Raw genomic sequence first — 26,533 nt, 5'->3', positions numbered from 1 at the left:
AGCTGGTACTCAGTCTTGAACTGTTGGATTTCTGACGGCACACTTTGGTTCTTGCACATGGGGGGTCTCCAATGGGTTGTGGTACCTTACCACCGGACATTTACCTGAGGTGTGGTCTGTGGCTTCCCCCTCTTCCTGATGCTATCAGGCGGTCAGGTATTACCTTTGGAGAGCAAAGGGTACTGAACTTTATGATTCTCGATAACCACACTGGGTACGCTCTGTTGAAGTCTCCTTGACGAGATCCCATTACCACTCTGAATCCAGGATATCCAAGTCTAGGGAGAAGGCAATGAAAAAGAAGCTGCTTCCTTGGTTGCTCAGAGCATTCTCCTGTCTTGTGGCCTCCTCTGGCAAGTACGCAGTTTTTCCAGGATCGTCCTTCCTCGTTGTAGGGGTTAGCAATGCCATCCTGGACCCGGGCAATTGAGTATATAAGGGCTGAATTTACAACACGTTACACAGTGTCAAGAATCACCTTGAGTTTGGAGTGTTCTGCGTGGGGAGAGTTGGGGTGGGTTGGTTGAGGTTGGAGTGTGAGATCTTCCAGAGCTGGGCTTCAACGGGATGGTCCTTCCTGGCCTTTGAAGGTGTCGCGGAGGTGTGTATGTATTTGTCTAAGGGGTTGTATGTCCAGGATAGATGGGCTCTGGTGCAAGGTTTGCCCAAGACGATGCGCATTCTAGAAGATACTTACACGGCCAGTGGAATGTACTTCACAGGTCTAAGGTGATGACCATTTCTCCTCAAACTCCAAGCAGGACCCTTCAGAAATGTGCATCTTGGCTGATCCTCCTCGTGTCTCTCGTTGAGACGGTCCGCCATGGTTTCCCGCATTGTCGCGGCATGGAGTAGAGCGGACACGCTATGTTCCCCAGGCGGTGCCTCTTGCTGTGATTAAACTCTATTTCATATCACAACGCCCTCTTATCCATAATGCCATCTGACAGTGTACAGGACATTGATTATATGGCGACACTTACGAGTACTGAATGATGGCATCAGTAGCAGTAGGTGGTGGCCAGCTCTCTCAAGGAGCCCATAAAAACGACGCCACGAAGTCGAAGACGTACATATCATCCGGCCTAATACAAAGCGCCAGTGCCGATTTAACACATTTCTCCCTGTAAATTTTTAAAAGGGGACAGAGCCTTCGCTGCCGCAGAACAGAATGAAATTAATTAAGTTGTCTATCCCGCCAAAGAGTCAATTACATTGATCAGATCCAACAGCGAATCTGTGGGTTCTAATTGAATAGTTCCTGGTTGGCAGAGACCCAACCTGAATTTAACATACAGTGTTCGCTTAACCCCTTCCATGCTGATGACGAACCCCAGCCGTCACGCTCCACGGTGCTCATGTGCTGATTACGGCTGGGGTTCGTCGCGGCCCCGCCCTGTTCTTTTGTTTACTGCACAGCGGCGGATTCGGCCCAGCATGGAAGGGGTTAAGTTCAGGGTATATCGAGTCCAGATACCCAGTGCAAAATTACCAGTGTTGTTAAAATAATTACGTATGGTAAATCCTGGGCTCATCGTGAGGCGCTTCCTCATCTGCATGCATTTGGGATATCCGTATTTATCGGTGCTGCATTATCCTGCCTTACGCAGCTGGGATCGAACCACAACGACTCCATCTGCAGTTCGCTTAAAACATTCTGTATATGAGACGACCATGTGCTCCCCCACAAACACCACTAGCGGCAGCTTCTTCCAGAGCGCTTACATTTATTGCTGCCTTTGAGTTTCTTATCAGCCTGACCCAGGAAAGGACTGGCCTTTGGGCTGCTGTTCCTGATATTGGGGTAAAGCTGAGCTCCGCATACAGTGTCAGTAAGGGAGTGCCTGGCCCCAGCCTCAGCAAGGCTCTTAAGTTGTTTTTGGCTACTTGCAATGGTCGTACATCCGCGTACCACCAGAGTTCCGCCCCGTAAAGTGCTGCCGTCATCACCCTTTATATATTTGTAAGATCACACCAATGATTCCGACACCAGCCTTATAACTGAACATCAAAACTGCCTGGCCATTTGTCTCAGAATTGGGGTTGCCTTTTGAATGGGACTACCCCAGTGCAAGTTCTCGGAAAACCGGATCCCAAAGTAATCGAACTGCTTAACGGTTTCCAAGAGCACGCCATCGATCGTAGGCTTCCACTTGAAGCTTCAGGACGGCCTCAATACCATACTCTTCGTTTTTCTGCCATTAATGGTCAGTGATTTCTTGACACAGTATTCCTCAAAGAGCTCCAGTAGCCTGTGGGTGTCGTTTTCTGTTTGCGCCATCAATACAGCATCATCTGCGAATAATCGTATCGGAACCCTCCTTCCAGCTATAGTGTGGACGTCTAGATGTTTCTCCGCCAAGTAGTCTGCTACATCATTTAAAAAGAGGATGAAAAGTTGGGGCACCAGTACACAGCCTTGCCGGACACCCTTTTGTACCGTAAAGGGTTCTGTACACTCACACCCAGACCGTACCCAACTCTGGCTGTGTTGCTAGAGTGTAGAGCCTTTAAAGCCATTATCAGAGTAAGTGTCATCTCCTATATCTACCAGGGATCTCAACAGCTTCTCTCTGTCATCTAGGACAAAAGCTGCTTTCAGGTCTACAAATATTAAGTACAGTGAAGACTTTCGAACAACTGTAAATTTGTACGAGATCATGTATAGTCGAAGCGCCTGATCGAAGGTTCATTTTTCTTGAAAGAAAGCCAGCTTGCACTTCTGTCATAATGTTGTGGGCATCTACACAGCCCTGTAGGACCTTTTCCTGCCCATCTAGAAAGATGATCATGCAGTAAGAAGAGTGACGGTCATGATCACCCTCCTTGTAGATTGGTACTACAGTGGCTGAACGTCAGGAGGAAGGAACGGCGTTGCCAGCAATCGCTGAGTTGAACACTTTGGTGAGAACACAGGCCCACTGATGATGCTCCTCACGGTAAATATAATTTGGCACAGGTCTGGGCCTGGCGCCTTATGTTTCTTCATAGCACTCAGGGCTCTTTCCACCTCCGGTACTAAGATGTCGATTGCACAAGGCCCCGTGCAAAGATCCCCATGCACCCACTGGGTGCCAGATGGGCCTGGGGGATTCAGTGGCGGCTGCTATGGAACAAAAGTGGTGAGGCAGGAGGGGAATGATCCCTTAACTTGCGCTCGCACCTCTCCTCCACCCTTTTCTGTTCCTGTCGACTCGCGGCAGCACACAGGATCTCAGACTCCCCTAAGCCAATGACGACTCTGCTGTCATGCTGGTAAAAGTATTGTTAGCATGACAGCAGCATTGTGATTGGTCTGAGCGGCCTGGTTTGCCGCTCAGATATTGCCTGGGAGTCTGGGACCATTCTCCTGTGCAGTTTTCAAGCACCCCTGTGCAAGGGGCAGTCTTGAAGCCTCACTGGTAAATTGTATTGTATTGTATTGTAACTGCATTTATATAGCGCTTACTACCCCTGACGAGGCGTCGAAGCGCTTTTTCGGCAAATATCACGCTACTCCGGAACCCATAGAGGATTAGTGTTGAATTAGTATAGTGAAACATGCAAGTACATTTTAAGTGGTGGATAGGTTAGTCAGTTATTTGGAGTTGGAATGATAGCAGAAGGAAAGAAGAGGAAAAAAAGGTTTGTATTTATATAGCGCTTGGTCCAGAAGCTCATAAAGGATTAGGGGTGAATTATTGTGGTGAAATATGAAAGTAATCTCAGTGGTGGATATTAGTCAGTTATTTGGAGTGATAAAGATAGCGGAAGGATAAAAGGGGAAGAAATGTTTGCATTCATATGGCACTTGTTACCCCTGATGGGGTGTGTTGAAGCACGCCACTCCGGGACCCATAAAGGATTAGTGGTGAATTAGTATAGTTGAATATGGAATTTGAGAAGTGAACATGTTAGTCTGTTAATTTTGATTGAAAAGGATAGTGGAGGGATAAAAGAGTGAAGGATTTTTTTTGTTTTTTTTGGTTTTAGGTCTTAGAGGAGGCTTTTTGGATGAGTAAAAAGGAGTTTTGGAGGGGAGGAGTCGGAGGGAAGAGTTTAGAAAGGTTTGTTTTGGGGGATAGGTATAGTAGAAAGAAAGAAATTAGCAGTTTGAAGCATCTCTGTGCAGGTACACATAGTTTGTCTCCCTAACCTTCTCCTTTTTCTTGCCCTCAGTGTTGACGAGGAGGACCTGGGAGTCAAGACCATCCTAAGCATGCTGTCCGTCAAAGACGTCACCGCGGAGGACTTGAAGCGCAACTACACCTGCTTTGCAAGGAATGAATTGGGACAGGTCTCCTGGCAAATTCCAGTGAAATTAAAAGGTAAGGAAAGGACACCAGGAACTGCTGGGAAATAAAGGTGATTTATATCAAAGGAAACTTCGGCTCTTGCGGACAATGTATGAATGATTAATAAGAACAAAGCATCATAGCGTTCAATCACTGGAGTTAGGATGTTGCAGGAAAAGCCTACTTCAGAAACCAGATCCTGTCTTCACAAAATAGTATTGTATGTATCAAAGGTGAAATATCAACAATGCTCAGTGTCCCAAGTGAAAAATTAGGAACCGAAGAAAAATTGTGACCTATTGAGACAAATAACAATGCTTCTTAATACATGAAAATGACCTATAAAGCGGCATTTAAATTATTTGTGGAAAAAAAGCTGATACGGGTTTGGTTATAATGTAAGCTGACAACCGCAAGCTATGCAAGAAAGTGATGGGAGCAGTGTATGGATAATGTCATTTTATGCAGGTTGTGGTTCCATCTTTTCTCCTCCACTTGTAGGTTCAAAGACCGATGCATTATGGACAGAAGGGTTAATCCCAATACGGTACCCTTCAAAACCGTGGCTCGGTAAATTGTAATCGAGCCAGAACCGAATGGCTACTTCTGTAGCTCGTGACTGCGCTGAAGATGGTCGGCCCCTTCCTACGTCGTCCGTTCCGTGGCTTTCGACTCCTAAAGGGTGGATCATTGATGCCCAAGTTTATTTCTTCATTAGGTCAAAGCCTTGACTCTGACGTCAATGATCCAACCTTTCTCACCTCCAGTTGGTAAACCAAGTCCTGCAGCACCATGCAGCCCATTGTATGGTGGCTAGGAAGTGTTTGAAACTGGGCAGAAGCTAAAGGGATGGCGAGCACTGGTCTGGTCACATGTGACAGAGGGAAGACAACCTACAGCCAAGAGGACAGAGCTGCAACCAGGGTAAATTGGTCAAAATGTCCTCCATCGCTTGAAGTCCCCACAGCGGCACAGAGGACGCGTCACACCGACTTGCAAATAAGGGATAAACGGGAATTGCTGCTGTGGTGAATTAATCCTAAGAGTCCATTTCCACACTCTGCAATATTTTTTAATATATAACACAAAAAAGGAGGATCAGGGCAACGAATCCTGCACCAGTCGTTTATCGTGTAATGTGGCTACAATTTTAGATAGAACAAGGTGCAATGAGCCTGGGATGTAACCTCCATACATCCCAAGAAAAGTGGTAAAAAAAACACTAAAACATATTAAACATGAATGTCCCTGCTCTGAAGACAACAAATAAATAGTTAGTGAAGGCAAATTATTGTCCATAATCAAGCACACAGGAATCAGTTGGTGTCTTCCCAATTGATAAAAGCAATGGTCGTTTTGATTGTAGAAAACAATTACTTTTATTCTTGTAATCCATAGATCAATTAAAATACAGCATGCAATGGACATGACTGCTAACGCGTTTCGCCCTCATAAGGACTTCTTCAGGGCTTAATAGGTCAATGGCATTTCTCAGAGGTTCATAGAGGTGTAACTATTGTGTGAACAATCAGATTAAAACACGTAAATAAATAATGATTCTATTAATGTCAAGTAACGGTGTCCGGGTCCCAATTTCCAAGAAAACCGAGCACCAGAAAGCACAGTGTATGAGTCTCCACAAGTGATCAAGCCTGCGGGATAAGTGTCCCCGTGCGTCCAAAGCGGTGTCTGGTTCAGAAAATTTAATATGTCTTATTCCTTCTGTGCGTGTAGTCTCTGTCTGGCTTTTAGCCATTACATTTGTGAAATTGTGCTGTAAAATGAAGGATGAAGGGCTTGGCCAGATTTTATTCCAATTAAAAAAACAGGAGGGAGGGCCCACTGAGAGTGATCGGAAGAGAATTCGTCTTGCGGGCACCTCATACCTCCGGTGCATTATGGATCCGACATTAACCATGCGTGGTTGCTGGAAGAGCGACTTCCTTTCGAGAAGTTGACAGGCAGGGGTCACTCTGGTCCCTGGTACTTATTCAGTTGAAAGGCTTCTCTTTTGGCCTTTTTGTGTTTTTGTCTCGCGCCTGGGGCGTTGTGGCACCATATTGTAAGCACCTTTACAACTGGTTGAATTGGGCCATTAGCTGTTACTGTCTTCTCTGTAATGTGACCAGCCCTGGATAGGTGGTCACCCTGGAGGGCCAGCCACTGTACTGTGACCCTGACCCTCAAATTCAGGTTCAAGGCCTAAAAATAGTTCCTTTAATAATTAGCAAAGGCATCTTGTCTTCTACTTCTGTTGACATGCTCGTGCTTGCCACTGTGGGTGTGGCAAACAAATTGCACTGTTTGCGCCCTTTTGACTGTGTTGTGAGCTGCGGTTGTGGTGCTCGGACGCTAGCTGCTCTTGACAGACTAGTACGCAACAGTATGGTCCGACTTGCGTACTATTTTAGAAAGAAACATATACGACATCGATTTCCATATTGTTTTTAAGGCGTGAGAGAGGCACAAAATACAGATCACACTTAAAATTCTTGGTTACAACAAAATGGCGATTTATCCCGTACGGCACGAAAGAGCCTTTCATAAATTTCAATCTGAAGCTCTCTGTAGTAGGTTGGCAGATGGAAAGCCCTCCCTCTCTGGAAGTTGATGAGGATGTTAGTCTGATAGGTAGTTGGATTGAGCCCTCCATGCAAGCCCTAGCTCCAGAAAGGACTCGGCAGTGCCCGACTAAACCGTCTTGCCCTTGGTACAACCATTCTCTCAAAAGAATCCAGCTAGATTGTAATGTTAACGTAAAGAGAGACAATGGAGGGCGACCTACTGCTCAATAGCAAAAGTAGAGTACAAAGCAGCTCTAGGGAAATATCATAAAGAAATGAAATTATCAACAAACAAAACCTCTGTTTTGAGGCTAAAATTTTAAATGCAGGAACAATTCCAGGGGATTTTTTTAAATTGTTAAATCTTTCACCTCTGCAGAAGTAGGTACTAACCATAAACTCCCTTCCCAGGAATGGTGTGAACAGCTCACTGTTTTCTTTCATGAGATAATAGCTACTATCCAGCAGAACTATTTGTTGGGGTAGACAAGTTAGGCGCAGAGTATCTAAGCGTTGGCCCACCACCAGGGTGTAAGATGCTTCCAGGATCCAGGGTCTTTGGGTTAGACACAGCCTTCCCCCTTTTCTTCTGTTTGAGGTTTCCTGGCTGTGCAGACCTCCACTCACTGTGTCCTGCCTTGCCTAGCCCTTCCTGGAAACTGGACAGAAGAGAAGTGCACCTAAGGGTGGTGATACAAATGGGTGGGAAAGCACAGTTCCTTTATGTGAGCAGGTGTTCTGCAGACTAATGTTTTACTTTGTTACAAATGGCTGCAATAGTGTCAATCTCCTATACATTTACTTACAAAAGTTGTCCTTCTGTGCCTGCAGTGCAGCCCGCCAGGTACGTCACCGAGCTGGCCTGTGGACTTGGCGTGACCCTCTTCCTGGTGGTGGCTCTGATCGTGGTCTACCACGTCTACTGGTTGGAGATGGTTCTCTTCTACCGGGCGCACTTTGGAACCGATGAAACCGTTGGTGGTAAGTCGCTTGAACCTACCAATGTGCACTGTTAGCCCATGTGTCAGCGAGTAATGTGCTTGCAAGCCCTACATTTCTCTGGTCTATGCTCTAAGAAGAGCCTTCTTACTGCATTATATTTCATAGGCAGCTAATCTACCTATTGTAGCACATGACATTAAGTTTACTTTCTGTCAGACCATCAGTGACTTGCTCATCGGAAGAAACACGACATTTCAATCCAACCCATAAATTTAGCCAATGGGAGGTGCGGGTAGCTTTTCTGTTTCCAGCTTGGTACTTTTATTCCACTGTTTCAAACGTGAAATTAACCCTACAACTCTCGGATGAAGAAAACAGTGGGTGAGCCTGCTGCAAGCACTCCTGGGAGAACTTGATATGTGTGCAACTTTTCCAAACTATGGGCCCTATTATGATGGCGGACGGACGCGTCCGCCATCCCTGAGTAAGAGGGACCATCCGCATGGGCAGCGGCGGTCCCTCCATTGCAATTAGGATGTGACCGCCACCCTGGCGGTCACATCCTGTATTTTTTACATTGCGGCGGGTGCGGCTTTAAGCAGCACCCGCCGCAATGTAAAAAATGAAAGCAGTGCATTTGCGTGCACAAAGCGGCAGGCACCGCGCGGTGCCTGCCGCTTCGTGCATGCAAAGGCAGGGGTGTACCATAGGTACCCCCCATGTGCACCCCCCCCCCCCTTCACCCAGGGGCCCGCAACGGGCCCCCGAAGTGAATGTCCATATGCTTTTCCACGGCGGAAAAGCCGCCGCGGAAAAGCATGTGATTCCCTCCATCCTAATATGGCTGGCGGTGTCTGATAGACACCGCCAGCCATGTTAGTGCTTTTCCGCCGCGGTCGAAAGGCGACCGCGGCGGAAAAGCTGCGGACGGAATTCAAGACCCACCAGCCATCCTAATTTGGCGGTGGGTCTTTGGAGGCTCCACAGCGGTTTTCCCGCATCCTCCGGGCCGGCGGTGGCTTCCGCCGGCCCGGAGGATGCGGGAAAACCGCGATCATAATCGGCCCCTATATATAGAACTCCTGGTACGGTCCTGTCTGTCAGAATTGTTTGTTTGCAGCAAGTGTCTTAAGAAACAAAGGGCCAGATGTAGGAGCCATTTACCGACCGGTACCGGCCGATTTCGGCCGTTACCGACCGGTAAATGGGTTTTTGGTATGTAGGGAGCATATTTTACCGATTCGGTAAATTTACCGATTCTGTAAATTTACCGAATCGGTAAAATACCGAATCGGTATTTTTACCGATTCGGAAACTTTCAGATGTAGGTGGGACTCTTCAGAGTCCCAAAGGCCTTACAAATTCGGTATTTTACCACACAATCCAATTGTGTGGTAAAATACCGAATCCAGGTGTGCATGCACATGTGTGCATGCACACCTAGCCATGTGACAGACAGACATGCCCTTAGGGCATGTCTGTGTGCCACATGGCTCACATGCCTGTCTTTGGGGTGCTAGAGGGTGTCAAAGTGACACCCCCTGCACCCTTGCTAAAATCGGTATTTACCGATTCTGTAATTACAGAATCTGTATTTCCCATTGATTCCTATGGGCTTCAAAGCCCATAGGAATCAATAGGAAATACAGATTCTGTAATTACAGAATCGGTAAATACCGAACATTAACGATTCGGTATTTACAGAATCTGTAATACCTACATCTCCCCCCTTCATATTTACCGACTCTTAAATACCGAATCGGTAAAATTCGGTATTTAAGAGTCGGTAAATATGAATTACCTACATCTGGCCCAAAGAGAGGTGCTGTGCACAATCCTGCCACCTAAGTTGGTCTCTCGGGTGTTATGGGTGTCAGTGAAGGTACCACACGTCACGTCAAAAAAGAAACTTTTTCTTTGTTAAACAATTGGTAAGGTTCCGAGCCCAGCACTAGATGCTAGAAGTGAGCACAGCATGTGATCTGCTGCAACACAAGCTGCAAACTGAGCCTTACAAGTGAGCAATGATTTCTTTGCAAGTTTCCTTCTTTGCAGGTATGCTAGGTATCGATGTTTTACGACTGAAACCGGTCACAAACATTGCGGATTTTACCAACAGCTCAAAGGCGGTGGTTAGCCATTCGCAAAATAAAAGGGACGACCCCTTCCCCTTGGTCAATAAAAAAAATCGAGTAGGCAGTAGTCCACTGAACGGCTGGCTCCTTGTTTTGGTGGCGACTACCGGTCTGTCTTTGGAATTTGGGGGTAGTGCCACAGATTTCCTCATATCCTCACGGCTGAGGTTAGGAACTCCTGTGCTCAGGGGATGAAGGCAGTGGGTCACTGGATGGCATCTAACTTCCTGCAATGTAATGTTTCTAAGAGGGAAGTGATGTTGTTCGGTGAGGCTAAACTTCTGTGGACCCCTGACTGGTGGCCTCGAGATCTGGGCCCAGTCCCCGACCCCAAGCAGGTGGTGAAAAACCTCGGCGTCCGATTAGACCAGGAGCTCTCCCTAAAACAACATGGCAACCAAGTGGTGGGTTCCTGCTTCCATATCATTGGGATGCTACGGAAAGTATTTCCTTTGCTGCCAGACTCTACTAGAAAAACCTTGGTGCAGGCTCTAGTATTGAGTCGCCTGGATTACTGCAATGGGCTACTACTGTCAGCAAATGAAGCAGTAATTTCCAGGTTTCAGGTGGTACAAAACACCGCTGCTCGCCTTGTTCTAAACCGGCCCCCTCGCACCCCCTCTAAACCCCTTCTGACCATGCTGCACTGGTTATCCATCAAACAGAGGGTGAAGTTCAAAACCTGCTGTATAATACATAAATGTTTACAGGGGAAGGGCCCTGCTTATCTGTCCAATAAATTCTCTCTTTACACACCCACGCGCTCTCTGAGATCTAGCGAACAGGCCTTGCTGCGTGTTCCTAGAGCAAAAAAAGCAAGACAAGGAGACAGAGCCCTTTCAGTTGCTGGCCCTACCCTATGGAATAGTCTCCCACTAACTTTGAGACTTTGTAAGGACCACCTCCCGTTTAGGAAACAATTAAAAACTTTCCTATTCCAAAACTGCTAGCATTCACTGCCAGTACTCGTTATTTGCATTATGGCTGCCAAAGGCACAGAGATACTCCTTCGGGAGTCGATCCCAGCGCGATACAAACACGCAAACAAACATACCCATAATATGTGGACCTTCAGGAGCCAAGCGGGTCCCAGCAAATGCACAGAATAAATGGCTATGAGGGTGGCCCAGCCCAGCCTAGCCTGGGCACAGGTGGGCCAATGATGGTCCGGTGGCATCCTTAAGAAGTGCCCATGTGTAAGTAGCTGCTCCAGACACTAACTCCTCTTAAACGAACGAAAGAGAGAAACTTCTCTTTTTAGATGCAGTCGTGTTTTCCTGTTTCGTTTAGGGAAAATGTGCTATATTTAAAAAAAATCTCATATTGTGGGCCTAAACGCGGCACAAAAAATAACTTTGGGACCAGTGCCTGTTGTGATCGTCCTCATGTTGCCCATCCACGAGCAAAGACATCCGTTCATCTGCTGACGTAGAGACAATCAAACAGGAAGTGCTGTTGTATTGCCACCGTATTATGGAGGTCTGTGGGCGGAGCTATGCCAACGAAGGGGCAGGAGGAAGGAGCTCCTTCTGATGTGAAGCCAGGGTCCGTCATGGAGGCAGCATGCCTCAACATAATCACGAATGTCGAGACGTAGTGTCAAAGTCAAAGTCAAAAGTTCTTATAAAGCGCACGATTCACCAGAAAGGTCTCAAGGCGCTGTGTGGATTTAGAATATGGTTGACCGCTGGTCTTGAAAGGTCCAGTGTTTTTTTGTAACTAATTTGCATTGCATTTACAGGACGATTCCTAAATCATGTATAATGCTTATACTCAGAAGGTCTTGGACAATTATTAAGTAGAAGCTGTTGATTGAATACATGTTTTAAGACTACACCTACATGGAACTCTATTGATTTAAATTTTAGCTGAACTGGGCTAAAACGCAGAATTTATCGCTGTAGAGACCTTTGACGCTTGCTTAGATGTAAGGTTTGGTGTCATTCAATAAACCAGGAGGAAGAGGGTCTAAGGGATGGTTTAACGACCCAACAATACTACTATCCCTAGGAACAGTTACTTCAACAAAAGGTAGCAAGGGGTCAAACACAAACTAAGTTTAATCCCTACATAGTGACTGAACGGAGAAAGGAACAGAACTACTAGTGTGTGTAATGCGAGTCACACAGGGGGTCTCCTATCTCTTAAGAGAAGATTCCCATCAGTCACCACTCGGATCCTCCCTTCATCATCTGGGATCCTTCACCCTCAGAGGTAAATCCTGGGACCCACAGTGGACTGGCAGATGTTGGAAGCCTAATCCTACCTGTGGTGTCCAGTGTGAGGGGAACACTAGATGTATTATGGTGACTGAAAAGCAGTGCTGAACAAAGTGCAAAGTGAAGTGCTAGATGAAAATGTGAAAGGAACTGTAAAATTAGGTAAGGAAGTAAAAAAATTATTTATTTAGGTTCACTTCAATCCTAAAGCTAAAAAAGGAGTGCGCAGTGGTCTAAACAAATAACCACTGTTGGAAAAGGTAGGTCGACATGTTTCTGCAGACTAATGAGATCCACATGGTATCAAGCTGCTTCTTCAGGACCATAACACTACTGCTTAACAAACAAAATAGTGGGAAAAGGAAAGAAATAAACAGATATCACCTGAGATCTAGTGATACCGTCCTTCTCCTGACAATTTGTAAGGAGAGAAAAGTCCCACCTCACCTGGCTGCAGCGCAGGTAAAACAGGGCAACGCTCTGTCCGTCGGTACCCCGGGCGTCCCTCGGGGCTGTCGTGGGAGGTCAACTTAGTTGTGTTTGACCCCTTGCTACCTTTTGTTGAAGTAAGGTTTGGTGTCACCTTTGTGTTGTCTTGGGATGAAAGGTGCTTGTTTGGGGAGCACAAGCTGGGGTACCCTGAAGGTGTCGCCCACCACGGACGCAGGTGCCTGGAGACTGATCGTAATGCAGGACTGAGTCCTGTATGAGGTGTAATGTTGACTTGAGTGAGTATGGATGTGGCTTAGACCGCCTTTTGTCCCTATAACGGGTTCCATCCGACAGTGGAGTAAGAGGCGGTAATGTAGCAGTGGTTCTGCAGAACTGTTAGAGCTTTGTGTGAATAAAGGGCACTGAAGATGCATTAGAGGAAAAATTGATTGAAAAACACATCTGAGCTTAATCCCTTTCAAGGTGAAATTGAATCAGTGAGAGAGCAGCAGGTAATATCAGCAAATCTAACTGCCTGGAGATAAAATAAAACATTATAAATATATAATCTCACCTGACAGATCTATTATGATGTGCCTGTGCAGGGAAGTGACTGATGATTGAAGGAAAACCTTTTTGAAGTTATTTTTACTTCCCATTATTATGCTTAGTTATGCCACAGTGGGGGTCTCACTTCTCTGCAGCTCACCAGATCTGGCTTTTATGTGCACTTGCACAAAACCTTTCAGACCTGGATAGGCACAAACATGAGGGGTCTGCCAGCCTGGTTCTCTGTGTCTGTCAGGGCAACCCACCCCACCAGCCCTAATAAACACAGATGGGAAAGATGACCATTGGACTTGTAACACAGATTAACCTGTTTCTTGCTTTGACTGCTAGATGGGAAAGAATACGATGTCTACGTGTCGTATGCAAGAAACGCGGAGGAAGAAGAATTCGTTTTGCTGACGCTGAGGGGGGTCCTGGAGAATGAATTTGGATACAAGCTCTGCATCTTCGACCGAGACAGCCTACCTGGTGGAAGTAAGTACAGATGGTGGTATCCAGTCCTTTTGTGTACCTCGCGCTGTCTGTCGCGCTCTCTTGCTCTCTTGCTCTCTTTCCCTCTTTTGCTTGCTCTCTCCCTCTCTAATTTAGGTGCAGACCACTGAAACTAAGTTCTCTTGAGAGGTGTGTGGGAATCCTTGGCTCAGATGCCTCATCTTGCCTGTTCTTGAAGGCTGTGTTTCTAGCGTACTTAATTCTGCTGGTAGACATTACTGAACAGAATGTGGCATTCCCAAGATTGACTGACTTCTTATGAATATCCCTCTAAGCACCAGACTGGCCTGGAAACTTTTCCCTAGCAGTAGGTTATCCATATCACTAGATGGCACCATTGAGCTGCAACCGTGACTCCACCTCCCAAATGGTCGTCACCGGAGCATACTGGTATCCATTTTTGGTTACCCATGTCTTATTTATGTAGCTCCGAGGTCTCTTGGTGCTTCACCGATTAAATTCTTCAGAATTTTGACATTGACTAGGACAAATGTCCTCTCCAACAAATTCAGTGTTTAAGCCATGTAATAGATGCTGCCAGAAAATGTCTTGGTTGAGTCAACATGACATGTGCATATTATGGTTGGATTCAGAACATGACTCCACATCCTGTACAATTGGCCGGCCATGCACAAATCAAGGTCTTACTGCTTACTTGTCTAGATTCATCCAGGATGTCCCTTGTACCCTCTGGCCCATGAAGCATTTAAGCTGTCATCACCTGTTCATTCAGCACCACCTTTGACACTAACACACTGTTCTTGGAGCAGATTCCTGCCCCACCTTTAAAGGCCTCAAAGTTGGCTGACATTAGCCGAGTGGCCAAGGAAAAGGCCAAAGCTTGTTTTGATGAATTGCCTTTGACAGAACCCCTTCCCTGGCCACAGAAATTTGCAGAGATGGAAGAACTGGCTGGGGCTGACTCAGAGGCCCTAGACATGTCTGATATAGTTTGTGGTCAATCACTGGCATCTAACTAATAAGCAAAGACAACAATCTTCTCTTTTTGTCCTCCCCTTTGCACTGACCACCAGTATATGCTCCATGCAACACATTTCAATTTTACAGGTGGGGCACCTCACATTACTTATTAAAGTTGCCACAGAGGTGTTACTCCTGTGGGTTGGTTGATCTCCCTGGACCCCAAAAACATCTACTGTCCTCTGCCAATCCTCTCTACTGACAGCTGTGAACTGAGATTTATAGTGGGATCGCTGCGCTATCAGTGCATGGTTCTCACGTTTGGACTGACGACTGTCGCATGCCTATTTGCAAAAGAGCTGATAGTTGTGGTGGTTTCACTGCGATGGTCAGGAGTTCATGCATTTATTTACTTGGACTGGTGAATGTGAAGTCACTGGTGCTCATCTGAGAATGCCTTCAGGGCGTGAGGACTCTGCCGCAAGATTTGGGCTTCACATTCAGTGCCTACAAGTCCTATGCAGAGATTGGCCTTCATCGAAGCAGTACTGGATACGATCCGCATGTAGGAATTTCCTTCTCCGAGGATCGCCAATATTTGACCGATGATTCTGATGTTCCACGCTCAGACATGGATCCTAGTTTGGCACGTTGCACATCTAATGGGCCTGATGGCCTTTTGCATGCTGTCGGTGCCACGCTCCAGATCATGGATACGCACGTACAATAGTGCTTCAGAAAAAGATGGCTTCAACGAGAATCTCAGTACCAGTGCAGATCTATCTTGATCTGCACTGCTGGGTGGACCCTTCATCCCTTGGATGGGTTGCCTGTGTAGCCCTCTACAGACTATTCCACCAAGATCAGATACCTCCTCGCTGGGCTCGGATACCCTTCTGGGTGAAATAATAGTGCAAGGCCTCTGGTCTGTGCCAGAGCAGAGACTGCACATTTGCATGCACAAGTCCACCTTGCCATAAAGGCATTTCCCCCCTTCTATCCACACATTTTTCCACATCCACATTTTTTTTGTAAAGCGCACAATCACCCGTAAGGGTCTCTAGGCGCTGGGGGCCATCGGGAAGATTAAGCGAGCTATTGCCCAGAGTCACATGGTGCTGGGCTAATCTTCCGCCGGTGCCGGGGATCGAACCATGATCCGCTGCGTCCAGCGTCAGTCGCCCTGGCCGCGGCGCCAAACCTCTCCTCCGAGAGAGCACTTTTTAGATTATATCAGATGCAAACACCACCAACCAATACATATGGTGTGGGGTCTTAGACCCATTGTTGGGAGGCAATTCGCCTGTGGCAGTGGCAGAGCAATTGGGGAATTTTCCTAGTAGCAGCCAGATTGTGGCGTCTATGTGGATCGCTCGATCACACCTCACAACAGAAAGTGACCTCACTTTTGTGCCATATACTTCCCTCGGAACGATTCCCTGAAGGATGCCTTCAGGTGAGTTTGGTCTCCAGGTTTGCTGTATGTTCTCCTGGGAGATTGATTGTGCTAAGGAACATGCAGGCTCCAGGAAGCTGGGTTTTGCCCTTCCTTCCAATTCACTGTGCCTCAGACCTAACCCAGCTCAGAGGCCTTCCAATCCGCATTGGTGGTTCACATCTTTGATGGCAGCGAGAAATCCAGTGTCTGCGGAACATAGAGCCATGAACATGTCCTTTGTAGTTTGAAGATCTGTCCGACTGTGCTTAAAGCTACCCTTTGAATATCTGTGGTCACCCTGCATGTCTCTACCTCTGTCCTACGTACAACCAGAGTGAAATGTGGCCAATGCTCCAGGCTTAACCTGGCGAGTCTTTCGTTCTGACCAGAGTAGCGGTGTTCTTCAGGTCTCATCTTATGAGATGCAGTAGTTTGCACTTTAATCTTCATCCTCAGGTTGCACCATCCTACCCTTGGTACCAATCAACCCAGGTCCTCTATCGGACCCTTCATTGTCATTTGGGCGTCTACAACATTTCTTGTGTCTCTGGTTGGGCCAGAATTTCAATCTGATAACTGCAAAGGAGGTACCTGGAAAAAAAACATTCCATCTCAACACTTTTTGATACATCCATATATAACCTGTTTGGGAAGTGTTTGAACATCACAACATGAGAGTGGGTAAGATAACCTCTAAATGTGGAAAACAATATATGAGTGCTCTAAGTTGATCTGCCGGCATTCAGCAAAAAGGGATAAACCTCAGATTTGTTTGAACCAAGACTTTGGTCTACGTTTCTCTGCAGGCGTATCTTGAACCGTCTGTAAATATCGACAAAAGGCGAACTATTAGGGAATTTGGTCTGCGCGGAGGCGTGCTTCATCTGAAATGAATTACTTGTATCTTCAAAATACGGTGAATTCACCATTTGATAAGTGTTGGTAATGACATTCTTTGCATGGTAGTTGGTTACAGGAATGTGACGTTCTTTTCTTAACCTCACAGGGTGCGTTTGTCGTGGTACTGCCGGATCCTATGATCCTGACAGTGTTTTTTCCTCCTCCGATGAGTCCTAAAACAATCGAGAATCAGCACTGGGTTCATGAAGTAGATTTACTTTTTAAGTAGTGAACATTTCATAATCTTTTCCATAAGTTTTAACCTCTTGTCTGGTTTGCATCTATTCTGTCCTTACCAGCTGGTGCCTATGCTGCTTGGTGATGTGTTTGCAAGTGCTGAGAGCATGAGTAATCTTTGCTATAATTAAGTTCCCACTATTCTGCTTTCCTACTCCTGGTATGCATGTGGTCATGGCCCAAAGTCCATGCTTTGTCCCAAGTCAAAGGGGCTCCATCCTACTTGGGTGAAGTTTAACAAAGTTGGTCTTCTACACTCCTCAAACTTCTGTGATCATTTGCAACTTTATTCACTCTGTTTTGCTACTGTATTCACTCATAATTTCCCTAGTTACACACTCCACTTTGTTCTCAACCAAAACTTCTTTTAAGTGTAAAACAAGAGGTTTTAACCCGTTCGCTGCTGCTGTCGGCCGTTGGACCTCGCGCGAGCTACCTTCCTGGTGCTGCGCACGTCCAACGGCCGACGCGTCCGCACCCGTGTCTTCGAACGTTCAGCACTGGTGCTGAAAGTTCGAAGCAGCAAATGGGTTAAGTTCTTGTATGTTTGGGAACCATCCCACTGGAACATTGTTTGTGACAACATTGTAACTCACAAATGCTGTCCTGTGTCAGCAGGTGTATCCCCTCAGCCCTAACACAGCATTTCTTTTTTTTTTTAGATATTTTATTTTTAGCTGCCTGGTAGGGCTTGATCCTGACTTTTGTGATGTTGTGGGAGATCCTAGGGTGGAACAAAGCCTTGTGTGTATGTGTTTGGTCCTGTGAGTTGGAGCTTTGCCTTGGTATATGCTTTCCTTTTGTCCTCACTTTGAGGTTGTATCTTTCATAAGTTTTGATCATGTTTAAAGGCACTTTTGAGAGAAGAGTTTCCAGGCAACCTCCTGGGTGAATCCTTTTCATCTTCGTTAATTAGACTGATAGTGTTTCTTGCCAACAGCTCAACCGTTTGTCGCTAATATCTTGGTTTTTTTCTTTCTCAGTTCTTACAGATGAGACTTTGCTCTTCATTAAGAACAGCCGGCGCCTGCTGGTTGTCATGAGCCCTTCTTATGTCCATCAGGGCACGCAAGCCCTCCTGGAGCTGAAAGCCGGCTTGGACAACATGGCTTCGCAGGGCAGCATCCGAGTCATATTAGTCCAGTTCCAACCAATCAAAAATGAGCAAACCGTCAAAGAGCTGAAGCGGGCTCAGACAGCGCTTACTGTGATCAAGTGGAAAGGCGAAAAATCAAAGTATCCGGGGGGCAGGTTCTGGAAACAGCTGCATGTTGCGCTGCCAGCCAAGAAACCTAGCCCCAGCACCTGCCTCCAAAAATCAAGTACCTCTTGGGAGTGCAACTCTTTCCCCCTAGAACCTCATCACAGTTCACTTAAAGATGGAGGAAAGTTATTGGACTTGTGATGTGTTTAACATCCAAGCTGGCGGTGATTCACTTGGAGATGTTCCTGAGAAGGAACTTTTTCAACTTGGATTGGGTGTCCCCTTGTCTCTAAGCTCACTCCAGGAATTTCTCCTCCTCATGGTTCATTGGGAAGGGGGAATAGTCTGATGGACTTGTGAATGATTGGGGGATGTCACATCTCTGTGTAGAAGGAGGTTTTCAATATCTGGTGCTAATGTAATTATTTTCGACGTCATCCCCCAGTCGCCCACGAGCTCTGTCCCTTCTTCTTCTTCCTTCGCTAGAGCTCTCAGTTGTCAAATCAGGCAATCACATTGAACGCGGTGTCCCCGCCAGGAGTAGTACAGGTCAGCTCTTGCTGGTTGGGTTTGGAAAAGCTGCTCTGGATCAAAGCCGCAAGATCCTCACTGGATCCTAGACCAGAATATTGAAAACAGGTTGGGGTGAAAGAAAGACCTGAGGTTTATTAAATATGATGACATAGGATATTTATAGAAAGTGAGCTGTCAGTGCTTGTCAGTCACTTCAGAGGACAGCTGTTAAGAGAGATGGATGGGCCAAAGGATACAGGTTGTGAATAGTTTGGGGTACCAGGAATGTCGAAGGAAAGGGTGAAGTAAGTGAGGACGCAACGACTGGGAGGCCAGTGGGTTAAGCGGGTGGGTTAAGCGGTATAGTTAGACACAGCCTGGAAAAGCTATTCAGCGTTGCTGACACCGGGCCTTATCGCAGGATAAAGGTGGACTTGCTTGAGTCTCCCTTCGATAGAGTACGCAAGTATTCAACTTTCAAAGCGGTGGCTTGAAGGCACTAGTCTTGAGTATGTGAAGATACACAAGGTCGCAATGCATGTCTTCATGGGTTCTCTGCACAATCCTTCTCAAGGAAAGGATTAAACAGTGACCCTTGAGTAAGTAGTGCAATAAGAGATGGGTGCCATGTTTTAGTTATGAGTGTTAGATTTGCATTTTAATATTTCTCACTTTGGATTATTACTTATGTGATAGTAGGTTGCTGAAAGTCTATCATTTTAGTGTCGAAACAATTTGAGAAGTTGTGGCTCTGATGTTCCAGAATGATGAACCTCAGAGAGCTGGACAGATGTTCTGTGTGTGTGTCTGTGTGTGTGTTTGTCCTTCCACCGATTACAAAGGGTTTACTACAAAATTAAAGTGCGATTAGCAAAGCTAGAGGGAGACTACAGGTGTGGGAAGTAGAGCCGACAAAGGATATCAAACACTCCTGTCACTTGTATGTGTCAAATAGTATTATCGTAACCTGAAGAGTAGTCAATGCTACATGGGTAGAGGCGACTAACTGCAAGTGAGCTGGGATCCAGGCAGATGAGAAGCAAATTAGCTTCTTGCCAGTGATTGTCTTCTTTCAAGCCTACTTCAGAACTCTGTTCCTGATGATAGCGGTTTGCAATTTACCTCTCTTAGAACCCAGCCCACCGCATATTCCGTAAGGGAGCATGGGCCATAAAATAAGAATAATAACATTCAGCAAATGGAGTTTCTAATTGATAATTTAGAGTCTTGGTTTGTAAATGCATCCGCGATTGGCCAAAAATAGCTACTCTTTATGCAGGGACTGTGGACTCGGTGATGTTAACAAGTCTATTTATTTCAAAGACCAAATCTTCTAGCCTACTATATATAAAATTCCAGCCAGGATCATGCATGTAAACACAGCACATACCTCACAGTAACTGGTGTCCAGGTGACAAATACTAAGGGATTTTAAATATTAAAAGAGCTTCTTTAAAAACAAAAACTGCAGCTGTTACACAGGGTGCAATTCTTATCCCAATCTGACAAATAGAGAAACAATAAGGTTAACTATACTATAGGGGTGGCCAATTTCAATGAAGCCGTGCCTCTTTCTTTGGGAAGGTATCAACTGGGAATGGAATTGTTTTTTTTACATAAGCTAAGTGAGGGATATATAATCATGTCTGTAGTTTGCATCCTTCGGGTTTATTTTAATTGGTAGCCAGTTAGTCCGACGCTAAAGTGTAGGTGAGAAATGCTGCTTTGGTTAATCACTTGCATATTATGTGCCGGTCGAGCACCCAGAGTGTTCACTGTCCTCTTCCATGGAATGCTTTCCTGCTTTTAACCTCGATGGCTCTGTTGCTACAACACCTTCATCTATTAGTAGCTATTTACGGATTCCTTCTTAGTAGAGGTCTTTATTACTGTCCTTTCCATACACCGTGATAGGGTGTATGCTTCAAATTCAAAGGCATTACATCCGCGGGTTACAATATTGACCACTACTACATACATAGAGTAAGTTTTACCTTTCATTTACCTCTATCTTGAACCCACGACCCTGAGCCTGCAACTACTTCTACCTTTTTAATTTAACATGATTTTAAATAACTCATGCTTTGCTTAAGTAACCTATTCCAAAATGCAATTTTTAACCTTATCTTTATTTGAAATTGAATTCAAAATCATGATCCTAAAACAACTAAGTCTAATACTTATTTTATATTCTTTTCCTAATTGTATCATTTTTCTAATACTAACTTTTAATTTCTTTAAATTATGTGCAATTAAATTACAGTTAACTTTATAGGTATCCTTCACCTCTGATTAACAGTAGTCAAAACTCTTCATTTTAATTAGTTTGAAATTAAATTACAATGAATCCTGGATTTATTTCTAATATGAATCTTAACTTTCACCCTTGACTGATTTTAGTTCAATTAAAATAAAGAATTAACCCAACCGTAATCTAATGCTTACGCAATCCCTAGTGTTGGTAAAGTATGTTTCCCTATCCCTAATTCTAACTCTACCCTAGCCTGTTTTAAATAGTTATAATTATTTGAACCTGAAATTTAAGTTAAAATAAATTAGGCTTAACAAAATTATCTGTAATTTAATTTATCATGTTTATTTTAATTGACTGTTATTTTTATTGGATTTATTAATTAAACCTAAGTTAGCTTTGGCATATTCTAAACCCTAAATTTAAGGAGAAATACTATACAACGTATTTTTCGGGCATTGAATACCGATGCAAAATGCCAGAATCATGTAGTCATTTATTTAGTTTTTTTAATGTATCTTCTGTCACTTTTTCCCAATTTTGACAGATGAAATTGTAGACTTTTCTGCCATCTCCCCTTCTCTGTGCTATTATCTGACACCAAGTGGTAAGAGGCACATGGTACTTGGTTAATTTTATGTGGTCCACTCTCGCCAGTGCACCTTCATTAAATAACAAAGTACTTCTCTCCCACTTGAGGTGTGTCAGAGAAAAGCGAAGAGGAAGAAAGATGGTGGCAGTTAATTGTTCATTTTCAGTTGTTAAACTTGTGAGAATGTGACAGAAGGCACATTGATAAAATAGTTAATGACTGCTTGATTTCGGGTTTGATACTGGAACATTTCCTTTAAATTAAAATTAAATATATGTAAATTAAGCAATGAACGCTCATCCTTTCATTTTAATGTATTACCCTTAATTAAAGTAATTACCCTAAATTAAATGTTATATTCACCTAAATCTTGTTTATTCTAATCTTTGCAATTAAAGCACTTTAGCGTCATTGGTGTATTCAGGTTAATCAGTTTGACGTTGTGAGTTTTTAGTTTTCCCTTTTCTTTTCTAATGTTGATTTTGCACATTTGACAAGGTAAAGGTTAATCTTAATTTCAGTGGAAAAACTGTTCAACTATTATTAGTTTTATCTTAAGTTGGTCTTTTAAAAAGGGGTATTCTTTTAAGTGCCTTTGTGATCTGCAGGAATGATGTCGGGCGGCTTGCTGTTAGGCGGCTTGTCGAGGGGAGATTGTTTAGACCGAGAATGTTTGTCTGGTACTATTTTGAGAGATTTTTGTGCTGCTTCTCTTGCAAGGAAGCACTTGTGTGTGCTGCAATGCTTAGTTTGTTTACATTGCTTGCCTTATAGAGAATAGACTGTCTTAACTAGGATATGTGCTGGTCAAGTTCTCTGTAGGCGAGAGATTGGTAAATTTCACCTGACCATTAACCAGAGGCTCGGTTGCATGAAAAGTCTCAAGAGTAGTGTTGGTGTAGTAACTTATGGATTGGAGCGATTTAACGGAAAATAAATACTTGAATAACTTTTACTGTAAATGTGGCCAAGCCAGACTAGCGAAGAATGGTCGTTGGAAGAATTCTCTACTCACACAGACTGCAGCACCTTTGTTTATTTGGAACTTATGATGTTGGGCGCGTCTGTTGAATTAAAATTGTGCACATGTAGATGTTTTTATTTCAGTGAGGTTTGTTCCATTTGCTTCTACAGAGGGGTGTAGATGGGAAATCCACAATATTTTTAATAACGTGCCCAATGGGTTTTCTGCAGTGACTTCTTCTTTTAGACATTTGTTTTCAAACTTTGCTCAGTGCTGTAGTTCCAAAAGCTATCTTGGGGAACAGGAAGGGCAGATTTTTAAAAATCTTCTATACATACCTTCTACAGCACTGAGATCTCTCTGCCGCATGTGCCCTCCAGCACGTTTTTATAATTTATTTATTATTGAAGTCTCTTTCATATTGCACAGTTAAATGTCTCCTGCGAGTTCTTGGTGTACTACAAATGTTCTCTTTGTGCCAAAATACTTCTGATAATGAGTCTGAGAGAGGCCTCACTCCATTGGGTGTCTCTGGTTCAGTTGTATTCGTATCTTATTTGGAAAGGTCTTTTCACATTCAGTGTTAAAGGTTCTCCTCGGTTGAGGGTGAAATCGAAGCTGTGTGGATGTTATGTGGACTGGGTCACCGGTTCATCAAAATATGATGCTGGGGGGGGCAGCAGGCAGCATTCTAGGGATGGTCACTGTAGGCAGTCAATGGTCTGATGGAGGTGATGTAGGGCAGTGCAGGGATGTTGAAGTGTAGGAGGAATTGTAAATGGAAAGTATACAATTTGTGTGTGTTGAGGATTATTTTTTATTGTGCTGGTTCAGTTTAGAAACCTGTTCATTGTTGCATAGGCTTGCTGCTGGCTTTTCATCCGTAGACCACCACACCTTCTTGATGTGTGCGCCATCGCATTGATGGAGCCCGCCTGGCGTGACCAGTCATGAACAGCAGAGGTGTGTACATTTGGCCGCAGACAGTGGTGCTGTCCGTACCACGTGCGGGTTTGGTGAAGGAAAAGATGCTGCAAGCAGGCGGAGTACCACTCTCGCATGCCAGCTGCCGCAGACTGTGTAGGAAATAGTAGGCGAGGACCGCCAAATGGATCCTTTTAAGAGAAAAGATACAGGGTATTTTTTTCATGGAAATGTCCGGTCAAGAAGGGTGAGGAAAAGAGTAGTCCTTCTAAAAGAACAAAGTGTTGTTGATGGCATTAAGCACTGGTTACATATAGATAACTCATGATGATGCTTCAGGAATGAACCATAGGGACGTAGTCATACCGTACAGGTACAGCACAGACCACATCTGTGTACGTATTTACTTGTCTGAGTTTGGAAGGTTCTAGGAGTTTGTCATCAGATGGTGCATACTACTAGTATACGAACAAGGGACAGATACCCAGTTCAAAGAGGGTTGGAGGAGGTTGCAGCCCTGAATGTCATGTTGACAGATGGCCCTTAGCTGTGAGTAAGGAGCGGGTAGGGGCGTGATATGTGACCAAAGTAAGGTAGATGTAAAAAAAAAACAGGAGTTTGAACCCATCAACCTATTGGGATTGGGGTAAAGGAGTTGTATGCAGAACAATATCCCAACTGGTATTATTAAGCTAATTACTTGAGCAGTACTTTAAGGAGGATATCTATACAGTATTATCCTACAAGAATCAAGTAGTCAGTTATAATATTCATAACAATGCTAAAGAGCAGTATTTTATATTCAAGGAAAGTTAAAGGATAATGGCAAGTAAACACAATTCGAGACAGCACTGTGTAAACAATAAACAATTAGCAGATATCAGCCCATAAAATAGTACAAGGTGCACGAGTGCAGTGAGTTGTGACACTACGGCAGCGCAAGTGACAAGGAATACAGCGTGAACGGCGCAAAGTAAGGTAGAGGCGTGCTCTGGCATGGAGGACTCTATGCACGAGGGTGATCCTTTTGCACGGAGTTCTTTGTCTGCATGTGCGTGCACAGACTTCCACAGTATGCAAGTTTAATGGAACACAGGCTTACCAGACAGACTGTTGCAATGTCTTGTGTTGGTCAGTTTTTCAGGAAAGGTGTTGCTGCCAGGCTCTTCGTGTTTTGCACGTAGAACCTCGCGGCAGTGATGGTTAAGGTACTGAATGATAATGCTTCATGCTAGAGTTAGATTGGGCTCATAGGATCCTGTCTGCCGGGGGAGATAGCAAACTCTACGAAAGACAATAGAATTCAGGAGAGAGCTGCCCCACCCTAGACTCTTCACCGCTTTGCCTTTTACCCAGACACTCAAGGAAAGGGGACACACACACTGTGGAGGAGAAATTCTCTGTTGCCAACATGCTATCAAAGTCTATGAGCATTCATCGTCCCATACCAAGTGCCCACCTGCCTTCTAGTGCCACACACTGACTCCCATAGCTAGGTAGCCTCTTTTAGGCACTACATATCTGAACGTACTGCCACCCAGAACTGTGTGACGAGTAAACAAACCCACTGACTCACAACAGGTTCAGGGCACACCTTAGCCCTCAGAAAGAGGGGTTTTCCCTCTTAGAGAGCACCAAAAACTAGAAGAATGCCATTAATATCCACTGTATTTAAAAGTTGAAAGTTTACATTGCCAGAACGTTTTTTCTATTGTGTTGTCTAAATATTTGTTTCAGTTTTCATTCATGTTATGGTAAACTATATGTTAATTTAGTGCCTAGTTATTTTCAAGTCATGTTTGAGTTAATGGTTGTTCTTCGCTGTCTGTCCTGCTGAAATGTCTTCATTTTTTGATTTTCTCACTTGAACGTCCTCATCCAGTGGTTAATTGTTGTATCTCCCTGTGTGCCCAGCTCAGAGAGAGCCCTTTCTCCCCATTGTTCTACTGCTGATGCTCTCTGTGGCTCAAGTCACCACAGGTTTGCAAAGTTTCAGAACCCCTGTGTATGACTGACTGCCTCTGTGAGGCGCACAAGGGGGCCCATGTCACTTGGAGCTGGCTGAGGCCGTGCAAGAATGTCTCCTATTTTGCTTCTACCTCATTTAATGTACAGATTTGTATTGAGTTGTTTATTTTTCTACTGTTTTCATGTTTTTTTATACATATATTTTAATAAAAGTATATTCATTTCACATCCCTAATTTTCATTGTGCATTTTTTCATTTGTGTTACTCATTTCACTGTAGGTTGTGAATGTGTGAGGGTGTGAGGACAGAGTTTTGGGCACACAGAACTATATTCTGGGAAGCTTGGGCAACCAAAGAAGTTGTACAGCCGAATGCAATGGGTGGTAAATTAGCACGGTAAACTGTATCTGGTAAGAGCTAGCCCAGAGTTTGCACGGCTGGTGTGCAAGCTTCACAATCACAGAGGAATGGTGAACTTGTGAGTGCAAGAAAAGGTCTCTGCATTGCAGTCACCGACTCACTTCTGTATCCCTCCTGCACTGCCCAGTGAAGGGGGAGCAGCCCAGGGTTTGCACAACTGGTGTGCAACCCACACAGTCTCAGTGGAAGGACTAAACTTGTGATTGTGAGCGTGCAATCACTGATGTATTTAAGAGGTCTGTGCACATACCCCCACAGTCATCGAATCTCACTTCTGTACCCCTCCTGCACTGCCCCGTGATGGGAAGCGAGGCGGACCAGCCCATCTGGTAAAACCTAGTGCAGGGTTTGCACGGCTGGTGTGCAGGCTTCACAATCAGTGGAGAGACTGAACATACGAGTGTGAGCGTGCATACACTGATGTATTGAAGAGGCCTGTGCACATACACCACCGTCATTGACTCTCACTTCTGTATCCTGCACTGTCCAGTAACCGGTGTGGGGGGGGGGGGCAGCCCATGGGTTTAGGAGTAACTTTCAACTATGTGAGGTTTGCCATTTGTACATGTGAA

The 26,533-nt window shown here is 44.8% G+C and overlaps 1 protein-coding gene across 2 annotated transcripts in view; it reads left to right on the top strand.

The window, feature by feature from the left end:
* The window catches only part of IL1RAP (interleukin 1 receptor accessory protein), a 367,373-nt gene that overhangs the window by 315,401 nt on the left and 25,439 nt on the right, over positions 1 to 26,533 (top strand). Inside the window, exons 8-10 of one of the 2 annotated variants that reach the window (XM_078665406.1) lie at positions 4,159 to 4,307; positions 7,670 to 7,819; positions 13,467 to 13,610. In XM_078665406.1, the coding sequence (XP_078521532.1) occupies positions 4,159 to 4,307; positions 7,670 to 7,819; positions 13,467 to 13,610 (443 nt within the window). The remainder of the gene's footprint in view (positions 1 to 4,158; positions 4,308 to 7,669; positions 7,820 to 13,466; positions 13,611 to 26,533) is intronic. The other variant, XM_078665407.1, reaches the window with a different exon arrangement.

The sequence above is a fragment of the Lissotriton helveticus genome, chromosome 11 (assembly GCF_964261635.1).
Source record: "Lissotriton helveticus chromosome 11, aLisHel1.1, whole genome shotgun sequence".
NCBI classification, from domain to species: domain Eukaryota; kingdom Metazoa; phylum Chordata; class Amphibia; order Caudata; family Salamandridae; genus Lissotriton; species Lissotriton helveticus.
The sequence above is the reverse complement of the archived record's forward strand: the minus strand, read 5'-3'. Positions and strand labels throughout refer to the sequence as shown.